Source organism: Hylobates moloch, unplaced genomic scaffold (assembly GCF_009828535.3).
Source record: "Hylobates moloch isolate HMO894 unplaced genomic scaffold, HMol_V3 SCAFFOLD_3, whole genome shotgun sequence".
In the NCBI taxonomy this organism is placed as follows: Eukaryota; Metazoa; Chordata; class Mammalia; order Primates; family Hylobatidae; genus Hylobates; species Hylobates moloch.
In genome coordinates this window covers 111,206,703-111,230,547 of record NW_026652278.1, presented here as the reverse complement: position 1 = coordinate 111,230,547, position 23,845 = coordinate 111,206,703, and the positions used below count along the sequence as shown (strand labels likewise).

The following is a 23,845-nucleotide window of genomic DNA, read 5'->3' as shown; positions in this document are numbered from 1 at the left end:
GCCGCGCTACTTTAGCCAAGCACCACAGAAAACACTTTGACCTCGCTCTCACCCACATTAAGATCTTGTGGGGAGCCCAGAATTTCACCCTGTGAGGCTGTAGCAAGTTTCTCCAATACTCCCACTAGGGTGGTGTCAGAGAGACTGAGTGGGAAGTTGGGACTTTCATTCCTTTTGGCCAGTAACTAGCTCCTTGTCTCCGCAGTCTTAGTGAAGACTGTGGGAGTCTGAACTCCTGTCCTCTCCTAGCAATAACAAAGAGGCTCCCCTCAAGTTTCAGTGGAGCCAAATAGGGAACCCAGACTTCTACATTCACCTGGCAGTAATGAGTTGGCACTCCCCTTTCTCTGCTGGAGCAGTGTCAGATAAGAACAGATGAAAAAGAAGGCTTATTTAAAGAGCAAGTGTTTCAGAATATAATGTGAAAATGTCCAGGCTTAAATTTGAAAATCACTTATCATACAAAGAACTAGAAAAATCTCAAACTGAATGAAAAATAAAAAAAAAAATCAAATGCCAACACTCTGATGACTGAGATGTTAAAACTATCTGACAAAGATTTTAAAGTACCCATAATTTAAAACAATGCTTCAGAAAGCAGTTAGGAAACCACCTGAAACAAATTCTTTAAATGGAAAGGTTTTTTTTGCCGATGACTCCATCAGCAGCAGAAAAAAAAAAAAAAAAAATCTCGGTAGAGAAATGAAAGATGTAAAGAACCAAACAAAAATTTTAGAACACAAAATATAATAACCTGAATAAAAAGCTCACTGAATAGGCTCAATAGTAAAATAGAGGGGGCAAATGAGAAAAATCACTTAGCTGTTAGAATAATAGAAGCTCCCCAATAAGAATAACACAGAGAAAAATAGACTTGAAAACAAATAAATGAGGTATTCTTAGGGATTCATGGGACTCTAAAAAAAGATACAGCATTCATGTCGTTAAAGTTCCAGAAAGAGAGGAAAAATAAGGGGAGGCTGGAAAAGTACTTAAAGAAATCATGGCTGAAAAATGTCCTAAAGTTGACAAGAGATATAAACTTACAGATTCGAGAAGCTAAGAGAACCCTAAACATAATAAACCTGAATAACTCACAACAAGACTTATAATTAAGCTTCTGAAAACTAAAGACAAAGAAAAAATATTGAAAGCCACCAGAGGAAAACAACTTACTTATAAGGGGAAAATAACTAGAATAATAGTGGATTTCTCATCAGAAACCATGGAGGCCAAAAGGAAGTTGTACCATATTTTTCTAGGTGCTGCAAGAAAAGAATTGTCAACCCAGAATCTCATACTCAGTGAAAAATATCCTGCAAGAAATAAAAGGGAAGTTGAGACATTCTCAGATGAAGGAAAACTAAGAGAATTTGTTGCCTGAAAGCCTACCCTAAAAGAATGGCTAAATGAAGTTTTTTTTAAACAGAAAGGAAACAATAAAAGAAGGAAGCCTGGAACATCAGAGATAAAGAAGGTATATAGTAAGCAGAAATATAGGTATATACAGTAGGCTTCCCTTCTTCTCTTGAGCTTTCTAAATTATATTTTATGATAGAAGCCAAAATTATAACACTGACTGATGTAAATGTATGTAGAAGAAATACTTAAGACAATTATTTTATAAACAGGAGAGGATAAAAAGACATCAAAGTAGTTTTTTTTTTTTGGAGACAGAATCTTATTCTGTCACCCAGGCTGGAGTGCAGTGACCCGATCTTGGCTCACTGCAACCTTCGCCTCCCAGGTTCAAGTGATTCTCCTGCCTCAGCCTCCCAAGTAACTGAGATTACAGGTGCCTGCCACCACCACACCCAGCTAATTTTTGTATTTTTAGGAGAGACGGGGTTTCTCCATGTTGGCCAGGCTGGTCTCGAACTCCTGACCTCAAGTGATCTGCCCACCTCGGTCTCTCAAAGTGCTGGGATTACAGGCATGAGCCACCGTGCCTGGCCAAAAGTAGATAAATTTTCTATACTTGCACTGGTAAAATGACAACATCAGTAGACTGTGATAAGTTATGAATATATAATGCAATACTTAGAGCAACTCCTGAAAGCTATATGAACAGATACATTTGAAAACACTATACCAAAATGAAACTCTGAAGTAATCTCCAGGAAGGCAGAAAAAAGAACACAGGAATGTAAAACAGAGATGACAAACAGAAAACTAAAAATAAAATTACATACTTAAGATCTAATACATTAATAAATTAAATGTAAAGAATCTAAATACATCAATTGATGTCAGATTGGATTAAAAGTGAACCAACTATGGTTTGTTGAACTATGCTGCCTACATGAAACTCACTGCCTATAATAACATTATAAGCAAGTGAAAGTAACAGATTGGAAAAATATATGTCAAGCAACATCAACCAAATATTATCTGATAGTAATATCAGATAAAATCAGAGCAACAAACATTACCAGAGACGGAGAAGGGCATTATGTAATGATTAAAGTGTGAATCCACAAAGATTACCTAGAAATCCCAAATGTATATGCACCAAAACAGAGCTACAAAATATTTAAGGTAAAAAATGTAGAACTAAAAGGAGAAATAGACAAATTTACAATTATAGTTGGAATTTTAATCCCCCCATCTCAACAGATGATAGATCAACTAGCCAGAAGAGCAGTAAGAATATAAAATTCTATAATATTAGCAACCAATAGGACTTAATTGACATTTATATTTTATTCAACAACAATAGAACATACATTTCTTTCAAGTGCCAGTGGAATATATATCAAGATAGATCATATCCTGGGCTATAAAATAAACCTCAACAAATTAAAATGATTAAATTATTCAGAGTGTTAGCACTGATCACAATAAAACCAAACTAGAAATTAGTAATAGAATGATAACAGGAAAATCTCCAAACACTTGGAAACTAATCAACATACTTCTAAATAGTTCATGGGACAAAAAGGAAGTCTCAAAGGAAATGAAAAATTCAGTGAACTAAATGAATATGAAAATACAGCATATCAAAATTTATGGGAAACAACGCAGTGCTGAGAGGATTATAGCACTAAATGCTTGGTTAAAAAAGAAAAAAGTATCAAATCAATAAACTAAGTGTCTACCCCAAAAAATGTAAAAAAAAAAAAAAGATGAACAAAATAAACCCAAAGCAAGCAGAAGGAAAGAAATAATAAAGATAAGCGCAGAAACCAATGAAATAAAAAACAGAAAAACAATAGAGAAAATCAATGAAGTATCGAGCTGGTTTTTAAAAGATCAGTAAAATTGATAAATCTCTAGTAAGATTAACATAGAAAAGATAGAGAAGACACAAATTAACAATATTAGGAACAAAATAAGAGATAGCATTACAGACACTGCAGATAGCAAACAGATAATAAGAATATTAATACTACAAACAATTCTACATATAAATTCACATAAACTTGAGCACTTAGAAAAAATTGACCAGTTCCTCAAAAAGCACAAATTATCTCAGTTCACCCAACATGAAATGAGTACTTGATTAATTATATTACGATTCAGGCAATTCAATTTATAGTCTAAAAATCTCCTCACCCCTCAAAAGGATTCAGACTTAAATGGTTTCACTGGAGAATTCTACCAAATATTTAAAGAACAATCATCACCAACGCCACATAATCTCTGCCCCAAAATAGAAGAGAGTTCTTCCTAGTTCATTTCATTAAAGTAATAATACTCTGATACCAAAGCCAGAGAAAGACAACACACAGAGACAGGCCAGGCGGGTGGCTCACGCCTGTAATCCTAGCAGTTTGGGAGGCCTGAGTTAGGTGGATTGCTTGAGCTCAAGAGTTCAAGACCAGCCTGAGCAACATAATGAAACCACGTCTCTACCAAACACACACACACACACACACACACACACACACACACACAAATTTTGCTGGGCATGGTGGTGTGTTGGTCCCAGCTACTTGGGAGGCTGAGGTGGAAGGATCAGTTGAGCCTGGGAGGTGGTTGCAGTGAGCTGAGATCAGGCCACTGCACTCCAACATGGGTGACAGAGTGAGACCCTATCTCAAAAAAAAAAAAAATTACAAAACAATATCCTACATACACATAGAAGCAAAATCCTTAACATATTATTAGCAAATATAATTAAGCAATATATAAAAAAGAATTTTATATCATGAGCCAGTGGGGTTTAATCCAGGGAGGCAAGGCTGTTTCACTATTCAAAAATCAATCAATGTAATTCACTATGTTAATAGGCTAAGGAAGAAAAATCACATTACTATATCTTTGAGATCTAGAGCTAGGCAAAGATTCACCATGTTAACGGGCTAAGGAAGAAAAATCACTTTAGTATATCTTTGGGACCTAGGGCTAGGCAAAGAGTTGTTAAACAACACCAAAATCACAATCCATAAAAGGAATAATTGATAAACTGGACATCATCAAAATTAAAAACTTTTGCTCTGAGACAGACCCTGCTAAGAGGATGAAAAGACAAGCTACAGAATGGGAAACAATATTTTCAAAACATGTAACCTTGAAAACAGTCTAGCATAAATACAGAACTGTCAAAATTCACTATTAAAAAAGCAAACAATCCAATTAGAATGTGGGCCAAAACATGAAGAGGCATTTCAACTGAAGAAGATATACAGATGGCAAATAAGCATTTGAAAAGATGGTAAACCTCATCAGTCACTAGGGAAATGCAAATTAAGATCACAATGATATATCACTATACACCTATCAGAATGTCTGTAATGAAAAATGATGACAGCACCATTTGCTGCTGAATGCAGAACTACCCAGCAATACTGGACATTTATCCCAATGAAATGAAAACTTGTGTTCTTGCAAAATCATATACACAAATGTTCATAGCATCTTCCTTCTTGATCATCAAAAACTGAAAACAGCCCAGATGTACTTCAATGGGTAAACCATTAAGAACACTGTGGTCCATCCACAGCATGGTATTCAGCAACAAAAGGGAACAAATCATTGAGAACAAGACCTGGGTGAATCTCTAGAGAATTACACTGAGTGAAAAAGCCATTCCCAAAAGGTTATATGCCATATGATTCCATTTGTATATCATTCTTGAAATTACAGAAAAATTATAGAAATGGAGAGCAGAATAGTGATTGGTCAGGGTTTAAGGAGAGATGGGGCCTAGAGAGAAGTGGGTATGGCTATGAAAGGGCAACATGAGGGACCCTTATGGGAATGGAAATGTTATGTCTCTTGACCGTATCAATGTCAATATTCTGGTTGTGATATTGTACTATAGTTTTGCCTATATTATGTCTTAACAACTGCATGTGAAACTATGATTATCTAAAAAAAACTCAAAATAAAAAATTTAATTAAGAGCTATCAAGCCATGAAAAGACATGAAGGATTCTCAAATGTATATTTCTAAGTAAAAGAAGCCAGTTAGAAAAATCTACTTACTGTATGATTCCAGCTATTTGACATTCTGGAAAAGACAAAACTAGAAGGTAGCATAAAGATCAGTAGTTGCCAGGGACTTGGAAGGAGGTAGAGAGAGAGGGATGAATAAGTGGAGCATAGGGGATTTTTAGGGCTGAGAAATTATCCTGTGTGATGCTGTAATGGCAGATACACGACACTGCATTTGTGAAAGCCCATAGAACTGCATAACACAAAGAGTGAATCCTAATGTAAACTATGGACTTTAGTTAATGCTATGGTTTGAATGTCTGTCCCTTCCAAAGTTCATGTTGAAATTTAATTGCCAGGCCAGGCATGGTGGCTCACGCCTATAATCCCAGCACTTTGGGAGGCCCAGGTGGACGGATCATGATGTCAGGAGTTTGAGACCAGCCTGGCCAACATGGTGAAACCACATCTCTACTAAAAATACAAAAATTAGCCATGTGTGGTGGTGTGCACCTGTAATCTCAGCTACCTGGGAAGCTGAGGCAGGAGAATCGCTTGAACCTGGGAGGCAGAGGTTGCAGTGAGTTGAGATCGGGCCACTGTACTCCAGCCTGGGTGATAGAGCAAGACTCCGTCTCAAAAAAGAAAGAAAGAAAGAAAAAGAAAGAAAAGAAAAGGAAAGAAGAAAGAGAAAGAAAGAAAGAGAAAGAAAGAGAGAAAGAGAGAAAGAAAAAAGAGAAAGAAGAAAGAAAGAAAGAAAGAGAGAGAGAGAGAGGGAGGGAGGGAGGGAGGGAAAGAAAGAAATTTAATTGCCATTGTAACAGACCTTTAAAAGCTCAGACCTTTAAAAGGTAATTAAGCCATGAGTACCACACCCTCATGGGTGGGATTTGTGACCTTATAAAAAGATGAATTCAGCCCTTTTCTCTCTTGTCCTCTGCCATGTGATGACTCAGCAAAAAGACCCTCCCTTGATGCTGGCACCTTGATATTAGACTACCTGGCCTCTGGAACCATGAATCAATTTCTGTTCAGTATAAACTACCCAGTATCAGGTATTGTGTTATAGCAGCAAAAATGGAGCTCAACAGTTATCAATATTGGTTCATCAGTTGTTACAAATACACACTGATGCAAGATACAAATAATAGAGGAAACAGCAGTGGGGAAGAAGTTTATATAGCAACTCATTGTACTTTCTCCCTCACTTTCCTCAAATCTAAAACTCTAAAAAATAAAGTCTATTATTAAAAATGTTTAAAAATTTTTATACTTCTTCCTAATGCAATGCAGAACAGCTCTGTCTGGCTCTCTAGTATCCCCAAACAAAACAAAACAAAACAAAATGCTGCGCTTCACAGTCCCCAGGAATGGTAGAAATAGCCTATGGAAAAGGCATAAGAAAAACAGAGCAGAGTACATGAGGGTATTTTACAACAATTTCCCGGGATTTGCTCATCAGCTTTGCTGAGTTCTACAGGGAATATTCACCCTTGCTTATTTGCAAGTGTTTGGAGTCTCTGTTACTATGTGTTTGGACCATGGAAGGATGAGCAAGTTTATTTTTTAGTGTGTCTGTGAATATCCCTCAACATACTAGACAGTGTGATGGAGATGTGATATTTCAACTTTTTGATTCTGAATTCAAAATAGCAAGTTCCATTTAGATTATAAAAGATAGAAGAGATGTTACGCTCTTGAGGTTATTTATATCCATTGTAACTGTATGGGGAAAATATGTAATGTTCTACTACTGCATATCTCTTTCCAACTCTGCATTTAGTGCTTCCATGGTGGTAGCTTGAATTTGGCCATGGTGGAAGCATTTATACCACAGAAATTTGCAAATTCTACAAATCAAAACATCCCTACTGCTGCCCCATTCAAGAACCAATTGTAAATATATAATAGCATACTAATGGACACATCCATCAATATCAGGGATATTTTGCATAAACGAAACACACAAAATTTTCCAAGATTTTCTTCCCTTCCCTTCTAATAGTTAAATTTATGATGTCACTGGAGCAAGGGTTTCAGAACAATTTGTGAGTTAAGGAATCTAATGCGTGATCACTCTCATTACTTAAACTTTCAGAGTCAAGAACGCTGTCAGCTGAGCACACAGATTCCAAGTTCAGCTGTTGCCTGCCCTTCACTGCAAACCCTTGCACAGGTTCTTAATGGTGTGTTTAATCTTGATGCTTGATAAATGATATGTTTTATTTAGAATACATATCCTCGCCTTCATGGCTTAGAAGGTTGTCTTTGTGGCATTAGATCATCTATTAAAAATAAGGCCGGGTGTGGTGGCTCACTCCTGTAATCCCAGCACTTTGGGAGGCTGAGGCAGGTGGATCACCCGAGGTCAGGAGTTCAAGATCAGCCCTGCCGACATGGCAAAACCCTGTCTCTACGGAAAAAATACAAAAATTAGCCGAGCGTAGTGTCAGGCACCTGTAATTCCAACTACTCAGGAGGCTGAGGCAGGAGAATCACTTGAACTCAGGAAGCAGAGGTTGCAGTGAGCAGAGATTGCACCACTGCACTCCAGCCTGGGCAACAGAGCAAGACTCCATCTCAAAAAAAAAAAGAAAAGAAAGAAAGAAAATAATATGGCTAGGTGTACTTTCCTATTGGTGTCATTTATACTGATCCAGAACTTCAGTTAGATGAGTTAATCTAATCCATGGTTTGCAAAGACACTTGCTTACAAATAATTGTAGTAAGACAAAAGACCGTTTAAAACTGTTCTACCATGATTGGCAACTGCAATTGCTAGAGGGTAGCTAGCTGAAGCTTATTTGCTTTAGGGTGGGCTTATTGATTATCTGCATTTGCACAGAACTCTTCCTCCTGTCCCTGGACAGTTGGCCTATGTAGTTGAATAATAGTCCATAAAATATGTTCTTCTATAAAGTAACATGTATGTACATATTACATATAACGTGTAAGATCATAGTCCAGACTGTGATTTTGGATAATGCCTTAAAACTCCAATTGATAAAAAGTTCTGTGATAATTATCTCTACATAAAAAAGTTGATTTTGAATGCCATCTGTGATTCTTTATTTTCTTATTTCATATGTCTTTGTCTTGATTTGAGTTCTAAGGCTATTTTATAAAGTTTTCAAAAATTTGTCATTAATGAAAATATTATTTAAAAATTGTATAAATCTATAAACATTCAAAAAATGACATTACCAATGTATTGAATTATACAAACAGAATAATCCAGTACTGTTTATAGGATGTATGTCTAAAACATATTTGAGCGAAAAAGCCTTCAAAGAAAGTTAGGATGATGGAATAATATAGCTAGAATTGAACTCTGTAATTTCAACTTCAGTGTAAAATACAATTTAGCCTAGTTCTCTTGTACTAGTTTTCTGGAGTGCCTTATTAGAGGTTAGATGCTCAGAAAACTTATGAATTCACAAGATATGACTGCACACCAGTTTTCAAAATAAAACATGCAAACCTTTGTAGTTCTTATTTTTCTTGGAGCCATGAGAATGCTAATGTGAAAGATTAAAACAAACCACAGAAAATTACCAAACCTGTACACTGAATCATTAAGTTCTTCTTCTATAAACTTTATATATTTGATAGGAGGTATGAAAGGCCTTTTTGGCATCTTCATCTTGATTTTGAAGATTTGATTAGTTACAATTTAAGATACGCTCCTACAAGAGAAGTAAAAGCGGTCTTCATGTAATCTTTCATCTGAAATTCTAGACTTTGTATTTTTTCAAGGAGTCCTTGCAATTTATGTCAATATTATCATTTCCTTTCTTACTGATGGAGGAACTCAAACACACTGATGTTTGGTTTCTGCACATAGCTCAGTAAATTAGAATAATGGAATTTTATAATTAGATGTATCAGCAAATCCAGCCTTCCTCATTTTCTGATGTGAAATCTGATGTCTAGTCTGGAACCCTGGAGCCCTGGTACCACGTTAACAACAGCACTCCATTTAGAACCTGGGCTTCCTGTTTTCAGACCACAAAGCTAAGCTCTCTTCCTGAAGTTAAAAAAAACAACCTGCCCAGTTCTTTTCTGTGTGCTGGGGAAAGCTGTTGCCCAATCATGAGGAGAAAAAAACAAACAAAAAACATACCAAAAAAAGCCATCCTGGAACCCAGGTGAGAGGACTGTAGGGTGACTGAAGCTTACTTCGGAGGCACTGTGGTCTTCTCTATTTATGAAGCTCTTATTCTAAACTGTCAGCAATATCCATGCTTAAAGTCAGGGAACATCATATTCCCAGTTCTTCTTATGTTTTTAAAATTCCAATTCCTTTCCCCCAGCATTTCTAAACAGATGCCAGTTTCTCTAGAGTGCCTCTCCTTATTTCATTCTGATTGCCCCATCTCTTTATCAGTTTAATACTTCCTATCCTTTTATCCTTTCCTACCGCTCTCTCTTCATTCAGTCTTCAAGTTTCACATGAGTTACTGAACAAGAGAAAAATATGATTAATATTGGAAAATATGTACAGATTTACGGGTAAATTGCACAGGGCTCCTGGGTGGGGACTATTAGAGGCCATCTTTCCTCGTCTCCACAACTAATTCATGCACAGATAATGGCAAATTATTTTTTGTCTTTTACAATAGCACTTGTTAGATGGTAACAATTGTGGCTGAGATACTTTTATATAAAGCACAGAGGTTTGTCTCACAAGAGTAACCAGGACAGCTTTACCATTAGCTCTGCTTCCTGCCAAGGTGATGATGATGGTAATCATAACTATGATATAATGAGGAAGGTAAATCTAAAAGCAGTCAGCCTTCATATTTGGGATGCTTTTTATAAGTCATTTGTTGAGAGTGTGGTATATTTGCTTCTAGTATATAATTTGAAACCAAATCATAATGGATTCAAAATGAGCAACAATTTGGGGGTGTGATTAGTGGAGGCTGGGAGTTGTCCACCTCTTACTCATTCTATGCAGTTAGCATTATAATCTATATGAAGAGAATTTTTCAATAATTCTTTGAGGTTATCTCTCCTTCTGATGGAATGAGGGCTCTGATGTAAAACTCTCTATTTCTGGTTCTTATATTTTTCTAGAGATTCATCTCAAAGACTCACCGGCTGCAATCTCTTTCCCCTATAAGAATGGGATTGAATTTCCACCTCATGTTAAGAGGACAACAAGTGATTTAGCTAACTCATTGTCACATTTTATACTCCTCCAAGCTAAATGTTTTTGGTAAGTAGTAATAAAAATTAAATGAGTTATGATGCTGAAAAAAAATTCTGATGCACAAGGGGAAAGGAGAGAAGGCAGGAGAAGGGGATTTCGACTGGAACAGCCTTTTCAATTTATCTTTATAAAGGACAATCCAGTCAAAATTTGATTTGTATAGTCTTACAACTAAGATCAAAGCAGTTGCATGTTTTATCTTAAATTATCCAGATTTTTACTGCTGCAAAATGAAAGTTTGGAGGATCATTCCCAAAAAAGTTTCTCTGAAGTCCATTTTATTTATGCATCCTGAGAAAAAATTATACTCCCCTAGCTCCAGATCTCTAAACATCATGCTGTATACAAATACTAAAGTTCCATATAAAATGTCAGAGGAAATAAGAGAAGAAAAATATTTGAGCTGTTTCATAAAGTACTGAAGTTATTTCATCTGGGATGAGCTTGGAAAGAGTCTGATTATCCCCCACGTTATCTGAAATACTTGACATTCCAACAAAGACAGAGCATGTGACTCCTCTTAAGGGAGCTGATACTCATCCAGTGACATGGGAGGGAGGGCTTCAGCTGATTTTATGTGGCTAGGATTTACTGGTGATGAGATAGTGGTTTTGAGTTTTTCCCCTACTTTGATATATAATTGTGTGTTTTCTCCCAAATATTTTTCATAAAAACAATAGTTATGTTTATTAAAAAAGAAAAAAAAACTTCTTACTCTTATAGATCTATGTCAGAGCTAACAGAGTAGACTCCAACACATGACTTAGGCTGGAATACATTAAATGGACTGACTGTTTTATGATTAGGATGTCATTAGAAAATTATAACATAAAATGTCTATTTTAAGGTAAACAATTTTGTCACCAACTCCAGTGATCATCTGATTTTTGCCACATTGATCAGAAAAGCTATAAAATAATTTCAAGTAAACTACTTGAAGCTGGAAATACAAAGATTCATGAAATTTTAAATGAGGCATGAATTTTGGAACTTTGGATTGGTACAAATTCAGTTCTGGTATCTGATTCAGAATTATTCTCATTTTATTCCAAGCTAATTTGACATTATAGTAAAACATGAGAACCAAGTTGAATCCAGTACAGTGGTTTTGTATTGCAGAAAATAGAAAACAACAACAGGACCTCTTAGTTATGACTACATTGTATGGGGAGCATCTAAAAATCTTTGATTCTGTTCCTCTTGCTTTATGGAAGGTGTAATATGAAAACATTATGCTCAATACTCTTCCCAGGTCTCAAGCTTCTAGGTCTCAATATTGTAGTGGTGAAAGGCTGCATTCCTTGTCAATACAGGCGAAATAAGGAGGCATTCTGAAAATTCCACAAATATATCTGGAATGGCTCAAATCAGCTCCTAAGAGGACCTGAATATTTTTTCTTAACTTTTAAAATTGATGCTGTACCTTGCTTATAAACAAAGTTGAATTTCCTTTATAAGAATCAAAATGCAAGTTATAAAGCATTGCTTTCTCAAGTTATTTGCTAGAATTTAAAGAAAAGGAGAGAGTGAAATGTTACCTTGCATGTAATATATATTAAAAATTTTTTGAGTCATATGCTTTGAGACTACAATAACTTTATATTTTCTCAGAAGTTACAAATAAAACTAGACTTTGCACACAAAATATGTTAGTAAATCAATTAACAAATATGAAGGATTAAATAAATAAGCAATAGAAATGGAGTTAAATAAAAAGCAATAAATATGAATTGCAACTTAATCGTTTGATAAAAAAGATGATAGAACTTATTTTGAGTGATGTATATAATGTAAGGTAAAAGAAATCAAGCTAAACCATGTGGGATTGACAATGAAGACAAGATTGTATGAGACTTGTCCAGAGAAAAAAAAGAATCGAGAGTGATCTTAACTTATAATGTGGAAGGCAGGCCAAGCAGAATGTACATCAGCTGTCAGATTGCTTCATGCCTTTTATAGCAGTTGTTCCTCTGAAAATAGCTTCCAAATGAGAAGGGATGACTACAAAAGGATTAGTTACCATAGGCTTTTCTACACCCCCTAGAGCTCCAGGTTTGTTATGACAGAACAGCAAGAATCTAAAGGAAGTAAACTATGGAATATTAAACAACGTCAGGATGGAGCCACATTCATGCTGAGCTATATTAATGCTACGAAGGATTTTTATTGATACCATTTCCATGGACTTCCTTCATGATGGCTGTTGCTTGCTGTTTTCTCTGCTTCACCATAGTATTATGTGATAGCATGGTTTTTTTGTTCCCTGTTAAAAACAAAGGGACATTATTGAGGCAATGTGAAGAACTCATTTGGAGTGTCTCATAATCACTGTTTTGAAAGACAACATCTTTGTTCTTTATTAAAAAGTTATTATCGCTTGCTACTGAAAGACTTCAATATGCATTCCATATCTGGTGACAGAGTATGTTATTCATTGACAGGCAATGTCACAGTGAACAGAGACCCAGTCTGGACATTAATACAATGATCATCAGGCAGTGAGAAACAAGGAAATTGCTGGTCTCCTTTCCCCTCCCTCTCTTTTCTCCACAGTATTTTAGTCTATCATTGTCTCCTCACTGGCCTTCATTTGTACCAGCATCACACTCCATCAATTCCAGCAAACTGTAAGAATGAAGAAGACACTAGATTAAACCAGAATTTGTTGGTGGTAGCATTTTAATATTGGCAACAGCTGCCCTTTAAAGCAGAGAACGCCCATTTATGAGTCACAATTTCGAATCTCCTTGGACAACTGACTAATAAAACATTTTAGGAAACAACATACTCACCTTGCTGTTAGATTGTGCTTTTTCAGCGGGGATGAATCCCAGTTTGTGGAGGAAGACTCTGGAGATGTACTATGGATGGCACTTGGGCCTGATGGTTTTTATCCTTGAACCTGGGACAGCATGGTCCCTACTCTGACTCAAACTGGGGACTGAGCTTTTCTGAAGAGACTGGCATTCAGCTGACATCAACTGGCTATATATAGCACCAAATACTTTAGCTACTCATATCTTCCTGGCGAAAGGGAGGAACAGGGAAAGATTAGGCTCTCTCCATTGTGTTTTTAGTTTGTGAGATGGTTAAATGAAACGTTCATTGGACATGCAGAAAGTTTTTAGTGAGCACTTTCTGTTGAACAGACAGTAGCCAAAAGGGATTTTAAACACTTTTAAACATCTAGCTCTTATGTTACATGTTAATTGAGGTGGCAAGAGACACATGCATGAATCAGAACAGAATGATAGATTTTTCATAATTAAAATGAACAATATAGGCAATAGTATCTATGTAGACTCAAGAAGAAAGGAAGTAATGTGGGGTGGATCAATAGAGCCAGTTCTTAAGCTGGAGTGAGAACTCATGCTAGGTCCAGAAAAGTGGGTAGTATTTGAATAGTGAACTCAGGAAGCATTTTGAAATGGACCGTTAGAGGATGAGCCATGAAGTTGGGTAAAAGCTGAGACTCATAACTGGGTCATGCTTTTTGAAGAGACCTACAGAGACCAGTCCCTGCAAAGTTGACCAGTCTCTACAATGTCTAGGGTCAAGGATTTTCATTTGCGTGCATGACAAGATTTGAAAGGTTTGCCTATCAAAAGGTTTGGCCTCCTTGATGGTCCCTGGACACAAAAATGTGTTCTCATCTCTGAGCTTTTCCTTTTACTATTTCCCCCTTTCCCTGGTTGAAATGGTATCCTCAAAAGGTAATCATTATGTTAATTTTGCTTGCCAAAATGAAAATAGATACTGTATTCCTTTTACTATTTCCCCCTTCCATACTTTCCCCCTACTCACATGGCACAGTCATGCATTCAGGACTCTGCTCAGATAACAATCCCTCATAAAATCCTTCCCTTATCACCTTGTCTAAAATATCACACTGCGCCATTCTCTAGTCCCTTACTCTTCTTCATTTTCTTTATATTTTTCTATTAGTTAAGATAAAAGTCAAATGGGAGTGACAGAAACCCCCCCAAAACAGAACTGTAAAAAGATGGAAGATGTTTCTCTCACAGGTAAGCTTAGTCTAGAGGTAAGTAATTGAGGGTTTGCATGACTGACATAATTATCAAGGGCTCAGTTACCCTCTAACTTTTTGCTCCACTATCCCTAAAATGCAGACCCCTTGGGCCTAACTGGCTGCCCCAGCTCCAGTCAGCATGCATATATTTCAACCAGCAGGAAAAAGAAAAAAAAGTGAGAAGGGAACACTGTCTTCTTTTCAGAACATGTCTGATATTGTTCATACTTCTGTTTACATCCCATGGGCAGAACTTAGCCATATAGCCGTACATAACTCAAGAAAGGTTGGGAAGTGTAGCTTCTATTCTAGGTGGTCATGAGCCCAGTTAAAATTCATACATAACTTATTAACAAAGGGAATAATTGTTGCTGAGTGACAACTCAGTTTTTTCACTAAGAACATGTCAACATTATTCTATCTATCTATCTATCTATCTATCTATCTATCTATCTATCTATCATCTATCTATCTAGCAAAAGTTTATGTTATGTACAATTCTAAAGGTTGAAATGGCGTCCTCAACAGTTTTACTAGCACCTATAATCCCAGCTACTCCAAAGGCTGGGGTGGGAAGATTGCTTGAGCCCAGGAGGTAGAGGTTGCATCTATTTATGTGATATCTCTTTTTTCTACTAAACTATGAATCCTATAATGGCTTGGGCTTTGTATCTTCAGCAGATGAAATTGTATCTGGCATATGGTAAGCACTCAATATTCATTGAATGAATGAATACATGAGTAGGTTGGAGATTAACTGCAGAATGCATTAAAGGTTTGGCATGAGTTTGGAATTCAAACGAACAGTCACTTGAATATACAAAGGTGGTGGCTATTTGTGGGAGGACTTGTATTTTATAAGATTGAAATAGGTTATACATTTTGGTGCCTGATCATAGGATTGAAAGTTTAAGGTTGTAAATTATAGCACTTTGGGAGGCCAAGGTGGGTGGATCGCTTGAGCCCAGGAGTTTGAGACCAGCCTAGGCCAGCTAGTAAAACTCTGTCTCTACCAAAAAAACAAAAACAAAAACAAAAACAAAAAACCCAAAAATTAGCCAGGTGAGTGGCATGCACCTATAATCTCACCTACTCCAAAGGCTGGGGTGGGAAGATTGCTTGAGTCCAGGAGGTACAGGTTGCAGTAATCCGTGATCAAGTCACCATACTCCAGTCTGTGCAACACCAGACCTTGTCTAAAAAAAAAAAAAAAAAAGCTAAAGGTTGTAGAAAGCAGGTTTAAGCTAATCTAGCTAATCTATTGCAATTGCTTCTAAGCAAACATTTGCACTGAAATTATAATTAGGTATCAAATGAGAAATTATTTTGCCAAAGCAAATAAATTTAAATTCCCTCTCAAAATCCCTTGAGTGCCCATATGTTCCTGGCTGTAGCCTTTACCATAGTGTGCTATTAGAAAAGTCTTTTAAACTCTGTTTTCTCATCTGTAAAATGGTGATGACAGTATCTATCACATAAAGTCATGGACATTTTACATGGGACAATTAGAAATTCCTTATACTTAGTAAAAATTTAATAAATGATGTTTCTTCCTTTTGCTATTGTTATTTCTGCAATATGGTAGGATTCAGAATTTTATAGTAATCAACTGCATTATTCAGTTAAAAAACCATAGATTAAGAAAGTTCTGGTTTTCCTATTTGATCATCTTCATATGTTTCCAACTTTATGTTATGTACGGTTCTAAGTGTTGAAGTGGTGTCCTCAACAGATAATCGTTGTTATTTTAATTTTGGTTTCCAAAATGAAAATAGATACTGTATTTTAAAAGATTGTAAAAGTTTTACTGAATATAAGGTCTTACACCTTTTTGTCTATTTTTCAAATATATTCTACTTAAAATTCTCTTGCCTTATTTTGTAAATTCATTTATACATATCTAGCTTTCTGGTCTCTGAGTTATTACCTGTTCTGAAAAAGAAGAAAGAACAAATCATTGATGTTGCAGTCTTAAGATGGGATATGGTATCCATGTGCTTCATAGCACAAATGGTGAACTTTAAACAGAACTTTAGTGGTTATTACAAAGCATTTTTAGGTGGTCCATACTGAAAGCCAATGCCTTTTAATTTTAAATCAAGTCACAGTTAATTGATTTCTATTTCATCTGCACAGAGATCTGGTACTAGACAAAATTAAAATTCAGCCCAAATTCGTCATACTGAGATCATCTTTTGTCCTCAGCTCACACCCTCCCACCCCATGACCACACACACACACTATAGACTAGAAAAGGATGTCTCCTACCTGCAGAGACTCGATTCCTACCCTTGTCCTACTACTCATTCCTTCCCTTGAAGCTTCTCCTTCACCCCAGTTTAAGCAGAGTAGTACTTTATCTTTCTTTCAAGGCCCAAAGTATTTTAAAATAACTGATGCTAAAGACAGAAGATACGATCTTTTCTTACAGGCAAAATAATAGGATTCTAATGGTAGAAACTTGTGCCTTGGGAGGCTAGTGAGAAAGAAGTTTTTGCCAGTGATTTTCAACACCTCTATAACCAAACTATTTCCACTGCTGGAGCTGGCCACAGTTGCATTTCCAACTCCTTCACCACTTGCCAAAAGAGAAAAAAAGATTAAATAAAGTGACTTTTATTGCTATATTGCTACTAACAAAAATCCACACCATGAGGACTCATGAAAGGCAACCTTATTCAGCCAGTGGTAAACATGAGCACTTTAGCCAACTGGTAAACAAAGTCTACATCGACCTTCCTCTAACTGAGCACTTGTTTTTTAATTCTGTGTTTCTCTTGTCCCATTGACAGTCTATATTAGGTGGCTGTGGGCAGTTAGAGATTAGAGGAGGATTGGGGAGGTAGGCAGAATGTGGGAACTCACTGTTTGCTAGGTGGGCAGACAAAACATTGCCATTATTGAGGCTCGGCTCTGGACTGAGGCACACATAACCCAAACAGGACAGCTGCCAGACCAGTGTTGAGTGACCATTCTGAGGGGACAATCAGCTCCTTACCAGCCTTCAGGGCCTCAGTTACGGTGCTAACTCTGGTATAACAAAGGTGGTGTAAACAACTCACCTTTGGTGAGGTTGTCTATGGAAGCATGGCCTTTGGTTTGTGCAAAATACTCAGTGCTTTCTTCTTGATGCCTAATTGGCCTGCTGTGTCTTCGATGGTTTCTATTTTCCTATACTGAGGAGGATCCAGCCTATAACTGACCTCCTTAGCAGGCCATAGCAAGGGCAGAATAGGAACAGGCATTGACGGGGTAATCATTCTACCAGCCAATGTGGGACAGAATAGGAACAAGCGTTGACGGGGTAATCATTCTACCAGCCAATGTGGGACAGTACAAAAAAGATAGATGAGTTTTCAACTGGTCTCATTACCATAAAGGCCTAAGGGTAACAAGAATGTTAAGAGGAAAAATTCCAACCACTGTTCAGTTAATGTTTGCTAGGCATGGTTAGCCCTGTTTTACAGATAAGAAAACTGAAGTTCTGAGAGAGCAAGTAAAACCCCCAAAGCGTCATACTTGTATGTTACAGAGACGGAATTACAAATTGGTTTTGTCTAATCTGAAGGCTTTTGTTTTTTTCACCATATTGTGCAGAAATCTCTGTTTCCCTCATCTTCTCTAAATACCTCTGCATTGCTGTCTACATAACAAAAATGAAGCAGAGTTGAGAATTGTCAGAAAAATTATTGCAATGTGCTCCTTACTAATTTCCTCTGGAATTTAACATCCTAATATTAGGTTTATTTGGGGTGAGGTGCTTTTTACTTATAATATTTGTGGCTCTTTTCCAACTCATGTTTTTCTTGTTTGCAAACTTCTAGAGTTCCTCATGGTGTCTATTCTCAGGGTGCTTTCCTTTCCTTCAGCTGTGCAAATACTAAAGTGATTAAAATGCCTAACATAAACAAATGGAAGCCATTTGCTGTGCAGACCTCTCCTTCCTTTCCTGGCCCGTGTACCACACCATCACAAACACACTTACCACCTTCGCTGCCAACAATGAGAATTAAATCTAACTCCATCCAAATAATTTGTTCATATGGAAGCCCCATGTTATACCTGTCTTTCTTTGTAAATTTATTTCTTTTACCGAAGTGTTTCCTTCTAAGCTCTTAAGTCAAGCCTTAAGATAAGCTGGGGAGAAGAAGGGATAAGCAGAGGCTGATGACCAGCTTGTCCACGACACGAGCTAACATAATAGGGTTGGGAACTTGGAAAGAAAGTTTCAAATACAGGAATATTAAGAAACAAGCTGCCAAAGCAAACCGCAAGTCACTTTTTTCCTTTGCTTGCATAATCCCAACACTTATCCAGAACTTTGTCACATTTCCTTTTACAATTAGAGCCAGGCAGTAGTTTTCCTATACAGTACAGATTCAAAATACTGAAACTTTTTGTTTTAAGTTTTCTTACATGCAAGAAAATCTCATCCTTCTCTTACATACAAATTTAGCGTGACCTAATTGAGTTAAAAAGTTCAATAAAGAAAACATGAAGCTGTTTGTTCAAAAAAGAGTATATACAGGCTGGGCACGGTGGCTCGCACCTGTAATCCCAGAACTTTGGGAGGCCGAGACGGGCAGATCACAAGGTCAGGAGATCGAGACCATCCTGGCTAACATGGTGAAACCCCATCTCTACTAAAAATACAAAAAAATTATCCGGGCGTGGTGGAGGGTCCTCTGTCCCAGCAGCTACTCGGGAGGCTGAGGCAGGAGAATGGCGTGAGCCCGGGAGGCGGAGCTTGCAGTGAGCTGAGATCGTGCCACTGCACTCCAACCTGGGCGACAGAGCGAGACTCCATCTCCAAAAAAACAAAAAAGTATATACAGCCGGGTGCAGTGGCTCACACCTGTAATCCCAACACTTTGGGAGGCTGAGGTGGGTGGATCATTTGAGGTCAGGAGTTTAAGACCAGCCTGACCAACATGGTGAAACCCCATCTCTACTAAAATACCAAAATTAGCTAGGCATGGTGGCGGGTGCCATAATCTTAGCTACTCAGGAGGCTGAGGCAGGAGAATCGCTTGAACCCAGGAGTTGGAGGTTGCAGTGAGCCAAGATTGCACCACAGCACTCCAGCCTAGGCGACACAGTGAGACTCCCTCTCAAAAAAATAAAAATAAAAAAGAGTATATAGTCAAGAAATTTAGTGACAGAGCCTAGATCTCACAGCAATGTATCACATGCCAGAGCATCTGCAGCATGACTATAAAAGATGGACAAGCACATTATTAACAGCCCAAGGCTGTTACATTGCATATTACTTACCATAATGCCTGGCATATATTAAGTGAGTAATAAATGTTAGCCATTATTGTTATTAGCATGAAAAACTTTAACTTTCGCATAAACTTATGAAAAGATGTTATCAAAATATGTAAAGTCACTGTATTAGTCTGTTCTCATGCTGCTGATAAAGACATACCAGAGACTGGGTAATTTATAAAGAAAAAGAGGTTTAATGGGCTCACAGTTCCACGTGGCTGGGGAGACCTCACACTCATGGTAGAAGAGCAAGGGATGTCTTACATGGTGGCAGGTAAGAGAGAATGGGAGCCACACAGAAGGGAAACCTCTTATAAAATCACTAGATCTCATGAGATTTATTCACTACCATGAGAACAGTATAGGGGAAGCTGTCCCCATGATTCAATTATTTCCACCGGGTCCCTCCCACAACACATGGGAATTATGGGAGCTACAATTCAAGATGAGATTTGGGTGGGGACACAGCAAAACCATATCAGTCACCTTAAATAAAAATGGCTTAAACCCCATTTGCAGATGAGGCAGCGAGAGATTAAGTCACATGTTAAAGGTCACACAGAGAGAAAAAATAGAATGGTTCCTTAACTGAGAAAGATATTGATATAACTTGATTTGTGATACTATTAATATAAATAAAGCTTGTGTAGCTCAGAGGAGAGATTGCTGAGAAATAAGGCACCCAGCAATAAACAGTGAAGAGCCTGGATTATTTGATAAGCATATACTAATATGGACATGATATATTGATGAATTAGAGCCTGATATCATTTACAAAATATGAGTTGTATAAATTTCTTTATTCTAATTTTATGCTTACCATCCAAACTTCCACTAATCCATTGGTTTTCCATGTAGTTTGCTAGAATCCAAACCCATCTGCTTTTTCTCATTAAAGTATGCTGCAATTTGAGAGTAAAACATTCAGCACCTAGTAAGTTTGTTGAATAAATGAATGAATGAATAAGAAAAAGAAAGACACTGAAACAGAAACAGAAGAGCAAAGTTCAAAAGAAAAGAGAATTTTTAGGCACTGCCAAGATCTGCACAAAAGCCACAGAGAATGACACATGAGAAAAGGTCACTTGATTTGGCAAGAAGTAGGTCACTGGCAGAATTTAGAGACACTTCTGTAATGTGGTGGTAACAGAATCCTAATAGAAGGGATTTAAGATAAGAATGAGTGGATGGGAAGTGTATGTGGCAAATGGCAACTACGTATTTGAAAGGACTGGCTGTGAACTGAGGAGAGAGAGAGAGTTCAATTTCTAGAAGGGAAAGCAAGTTCTACAAGCATATGTGAGTGTGTGTGTGTGTGTGTGTGTGTGTTTCAGAAGCAGAAACTTGAACATACTTAGAGATAAAAGAGAAACAAACACTGGTGTATAAAACCGTAATAATTCTGACGATGCGAGATTTGGGGTAGTTCACTTCCAAGGCTATGATGGTTGATTAGTAGAGAGAACCAATGCTCTAATGTTTTATTCTTTAGTAGATGGAGTCACTTTGTAACCCCAGTGTTTAAAATAGTTTTGGCATATGGTAGGCATGTGGCAATATTTGTTGGATAATGCAGCATAACGCTTGGCATACAGCAGGAATGCAATGTATATTAGTTCTTTCTCTCACTCTTGGCTCAATCATCCATTCTTCATTCTTATCACCTGATTCCATGATCTGCAGTGGTAGGGCAAGAAGGGATGGTGGTTTTGAGAACTTTAGTTCCCTTATTTTACATTAGTCCTCTTGAAACTGAAATGGCATACATGCTCTAAAAACAAAGCTTCATTACCTCTCAAAATAAACATGAACATTTTAAGTTAAAAATGCATCATCAATATTTCATTTTGCTTGAAAAATTTTATTCCTTGAGTCCAAAAAAATATATACTCCTGGTTTTTCTCCTCTGCTTTTTCTCAGTTTATTCATTCAATAGGTATTTATTAAGCAACTGTCATATCAGCTCTAGGAGTTGAGAGGTAAGTACAATTCTGGGCTGGGCACGGTGGCTCATGCCTGTAATCCCAGCACTTTGGGAGGCTGAGGCGGGCGGATCACCTGAGGTTGGGAGTTTGAGACCAGCCTGACCAACATAGAGAAACCCTGCCTCTGCTAAAAGTGCAAAATTAGCCAGGCGTGGTGGCACATGCCTGTAATCCCAGCTACTCGGGAGCGTGAGGCAGGAGAATCGCTTAAACCCAGGAGGCGGATGTTGCGGTGAGCCGAGATCGTGCCATTGCACTCCAGCTTGGGCAACAAGAGTGAAACGCGAAACTCCATCTCAAAAAAAGAAGTAAGTACGATTTTAAAACTTTCCATTCTAATGGAGCTTACATTCTAGTGGGAGAAACAGGCACTGGACAAGAAAAACTAGTAAAGTGTGCTGTATGTTAGAGAATAAGAAGTATTATATTAAGAAAAAATAGTAGAGAAGCCAGGTAGCATTGTTTGGGGAGAGATTGTGATTTAGATAGGATGACCAAGGAAGGCTTCATTTTGAAGGTGTCATGTAAGTAAAGACCTGAAGGAAATGCAGAAGCAACCCGTGAGGATTTATTAAGGGAAGAACATCCCAGGCAGAATGAGCAGTTACAAAGGCCTTGAGGTGGGGATATATTTAGGTATATTTGAGGGAAGTGAAGAGGCTAGTGTAACTAGAGCCATGTAAGGGAGAGAGAAGTTAGGAGGTAGCACAGGCCCATCAGCCATAAGTACTTTGCTTTTGCTCTACCTGAGATAGGAAGCTGTGAGAGAGTTTTGCACAGACAAAAGATAATACAACTTCCTGTCCTAACAGGACCACTGTGCTTGCTTTGTGGAGAATGGATCACAGTAAGACAAGGAGAGAAGCAAGGAGACCATTTAGAAAGCTATGTGATAATCTAGGAAAGATAGAGGGTGGCTTGGTTCAACGTGCCCTGGTGCGTGTGTAGGTGGTGAGATGTGGTCAGCTTCTGGAAGGCAGAACCAATAGGATTTGCTGATGGATTGGATATTAGGATGTGAGAGGCAGAATGACTGTAGGTTTGGGGACCTGAGCAATGGGAAGGACAGAGTTGCTATTCTTTGAGATTTGGAAGACTCTAAAAAGATTGAGTTTTGGAGAGAATGTCAGAAACTCAAATGTGAACATTAATTTTGAGACGTCTAAATGGGACATCATTGAGAAATGAATAAATGGAAAAACATACAAGAGAACATACTCTGCTTGCTATATGAGTACTGCTTCAAAACTTGTTTCCAAGTGGAGACATAAAGTAACCAACTGGATTTTAAAACTTGAATTTTAGAGAAATCTGGGATAGAAATATAAATTCGAGATTGTTCAGCACTTATATTTAAAGCCTTGAGATGGTTCCTATTCTGCAATTCAAGCTCTTAATGTTGAAATACTGCAGGGCTCAGTCTTTGAACCTTTTCTCTTTTCTGCCTACACTCTGTCATCTCTTGTTCTTTCCTCTTTTTCTATATTCCTTATCAAATCTGGTCAGTAAATCTGGAATATATTTGCAACTGAAATGTTCTCATGAAGTTTACTGTTATCACCCTGATCCATCTCTCTTGCCTAGATTATTGTGATAACCTAATAACTGATGATCTACTTCCATGCATATCTTACTTCAGTCTCTTCTCACAAGGTAGCCAGAACCTTTTAAAATTTTAAATCAGACAGTTCAATTCCTCTGCTCAAAATGCTCCAGTGGTTTCCTATTTTAGGCAGAGTAAATGCCAGTTCTCTTCATGACCTAAAAATGCCAGTCCTTATATTGGCCTAAAAATGCCCTACGCAATCTTATATTCTGATAACTCTCTGGCTACACCTATTCTTAACTCTCTTGCTCTTACTGCAGTAGCCCCAGCTTCTTTGCTTTTCTCAGACATCCCAGGTTATTTTCTCTGCCTGAAACACTGTCCACATATCTGCACCACTCTCTCTCAAACCACTTTGA

At 37.4% G+C, this 23,845-nt stretch overlaps 1 protein-coding gene and 1 long non-coding RNA gene across 2 annotated transcripts in view; one reads left to right on the top strand and one right to left on the bottom strand.

Moving 5' to 3' along the window:
* Positions 1–13,537, bottom strand: part of MYOZ2 (myozenin 2) — a 51,304-nt gene extending 37,767 nt beyond the window's left edge. Inside the window, exons 1-2 of the mRNA XM_032146493.2 lie at positions 13,387–13,537; positions 12,768–12,857 (exon numbers count right to left, since the gene is read on the bottom strand). Coding sequence (XP_032002384.1) covers positions 12,768–12,843 — 76 coding nt within the window. The 5' untranslated portion in view covers positions 12,844–12,857; positions 13,387–13,537. The remainder of the gene's footprint in view (positions 1–12,767; positions 12,858–13,386) is intronic.
* Positions 1–23,845, top strand: part of LOC131383111 (uncharacterized) — an 84,739-nt gene that overhangs the window by 1,578 nt on the left and 59,316 nt on the right. Inside the window, exons 2-3 of the long non-coding RNA XR_009212889.1 lie at positions 10,459–10,600; positions 14,540–14,619. This is a non-coding gene — a long non-coding RNA (uncharacterized LOC131383111). The remainder of the gene's footprint in view (positions 1–10,458; positions 10,601–14,539; positions 14,620–23,845) is intronic.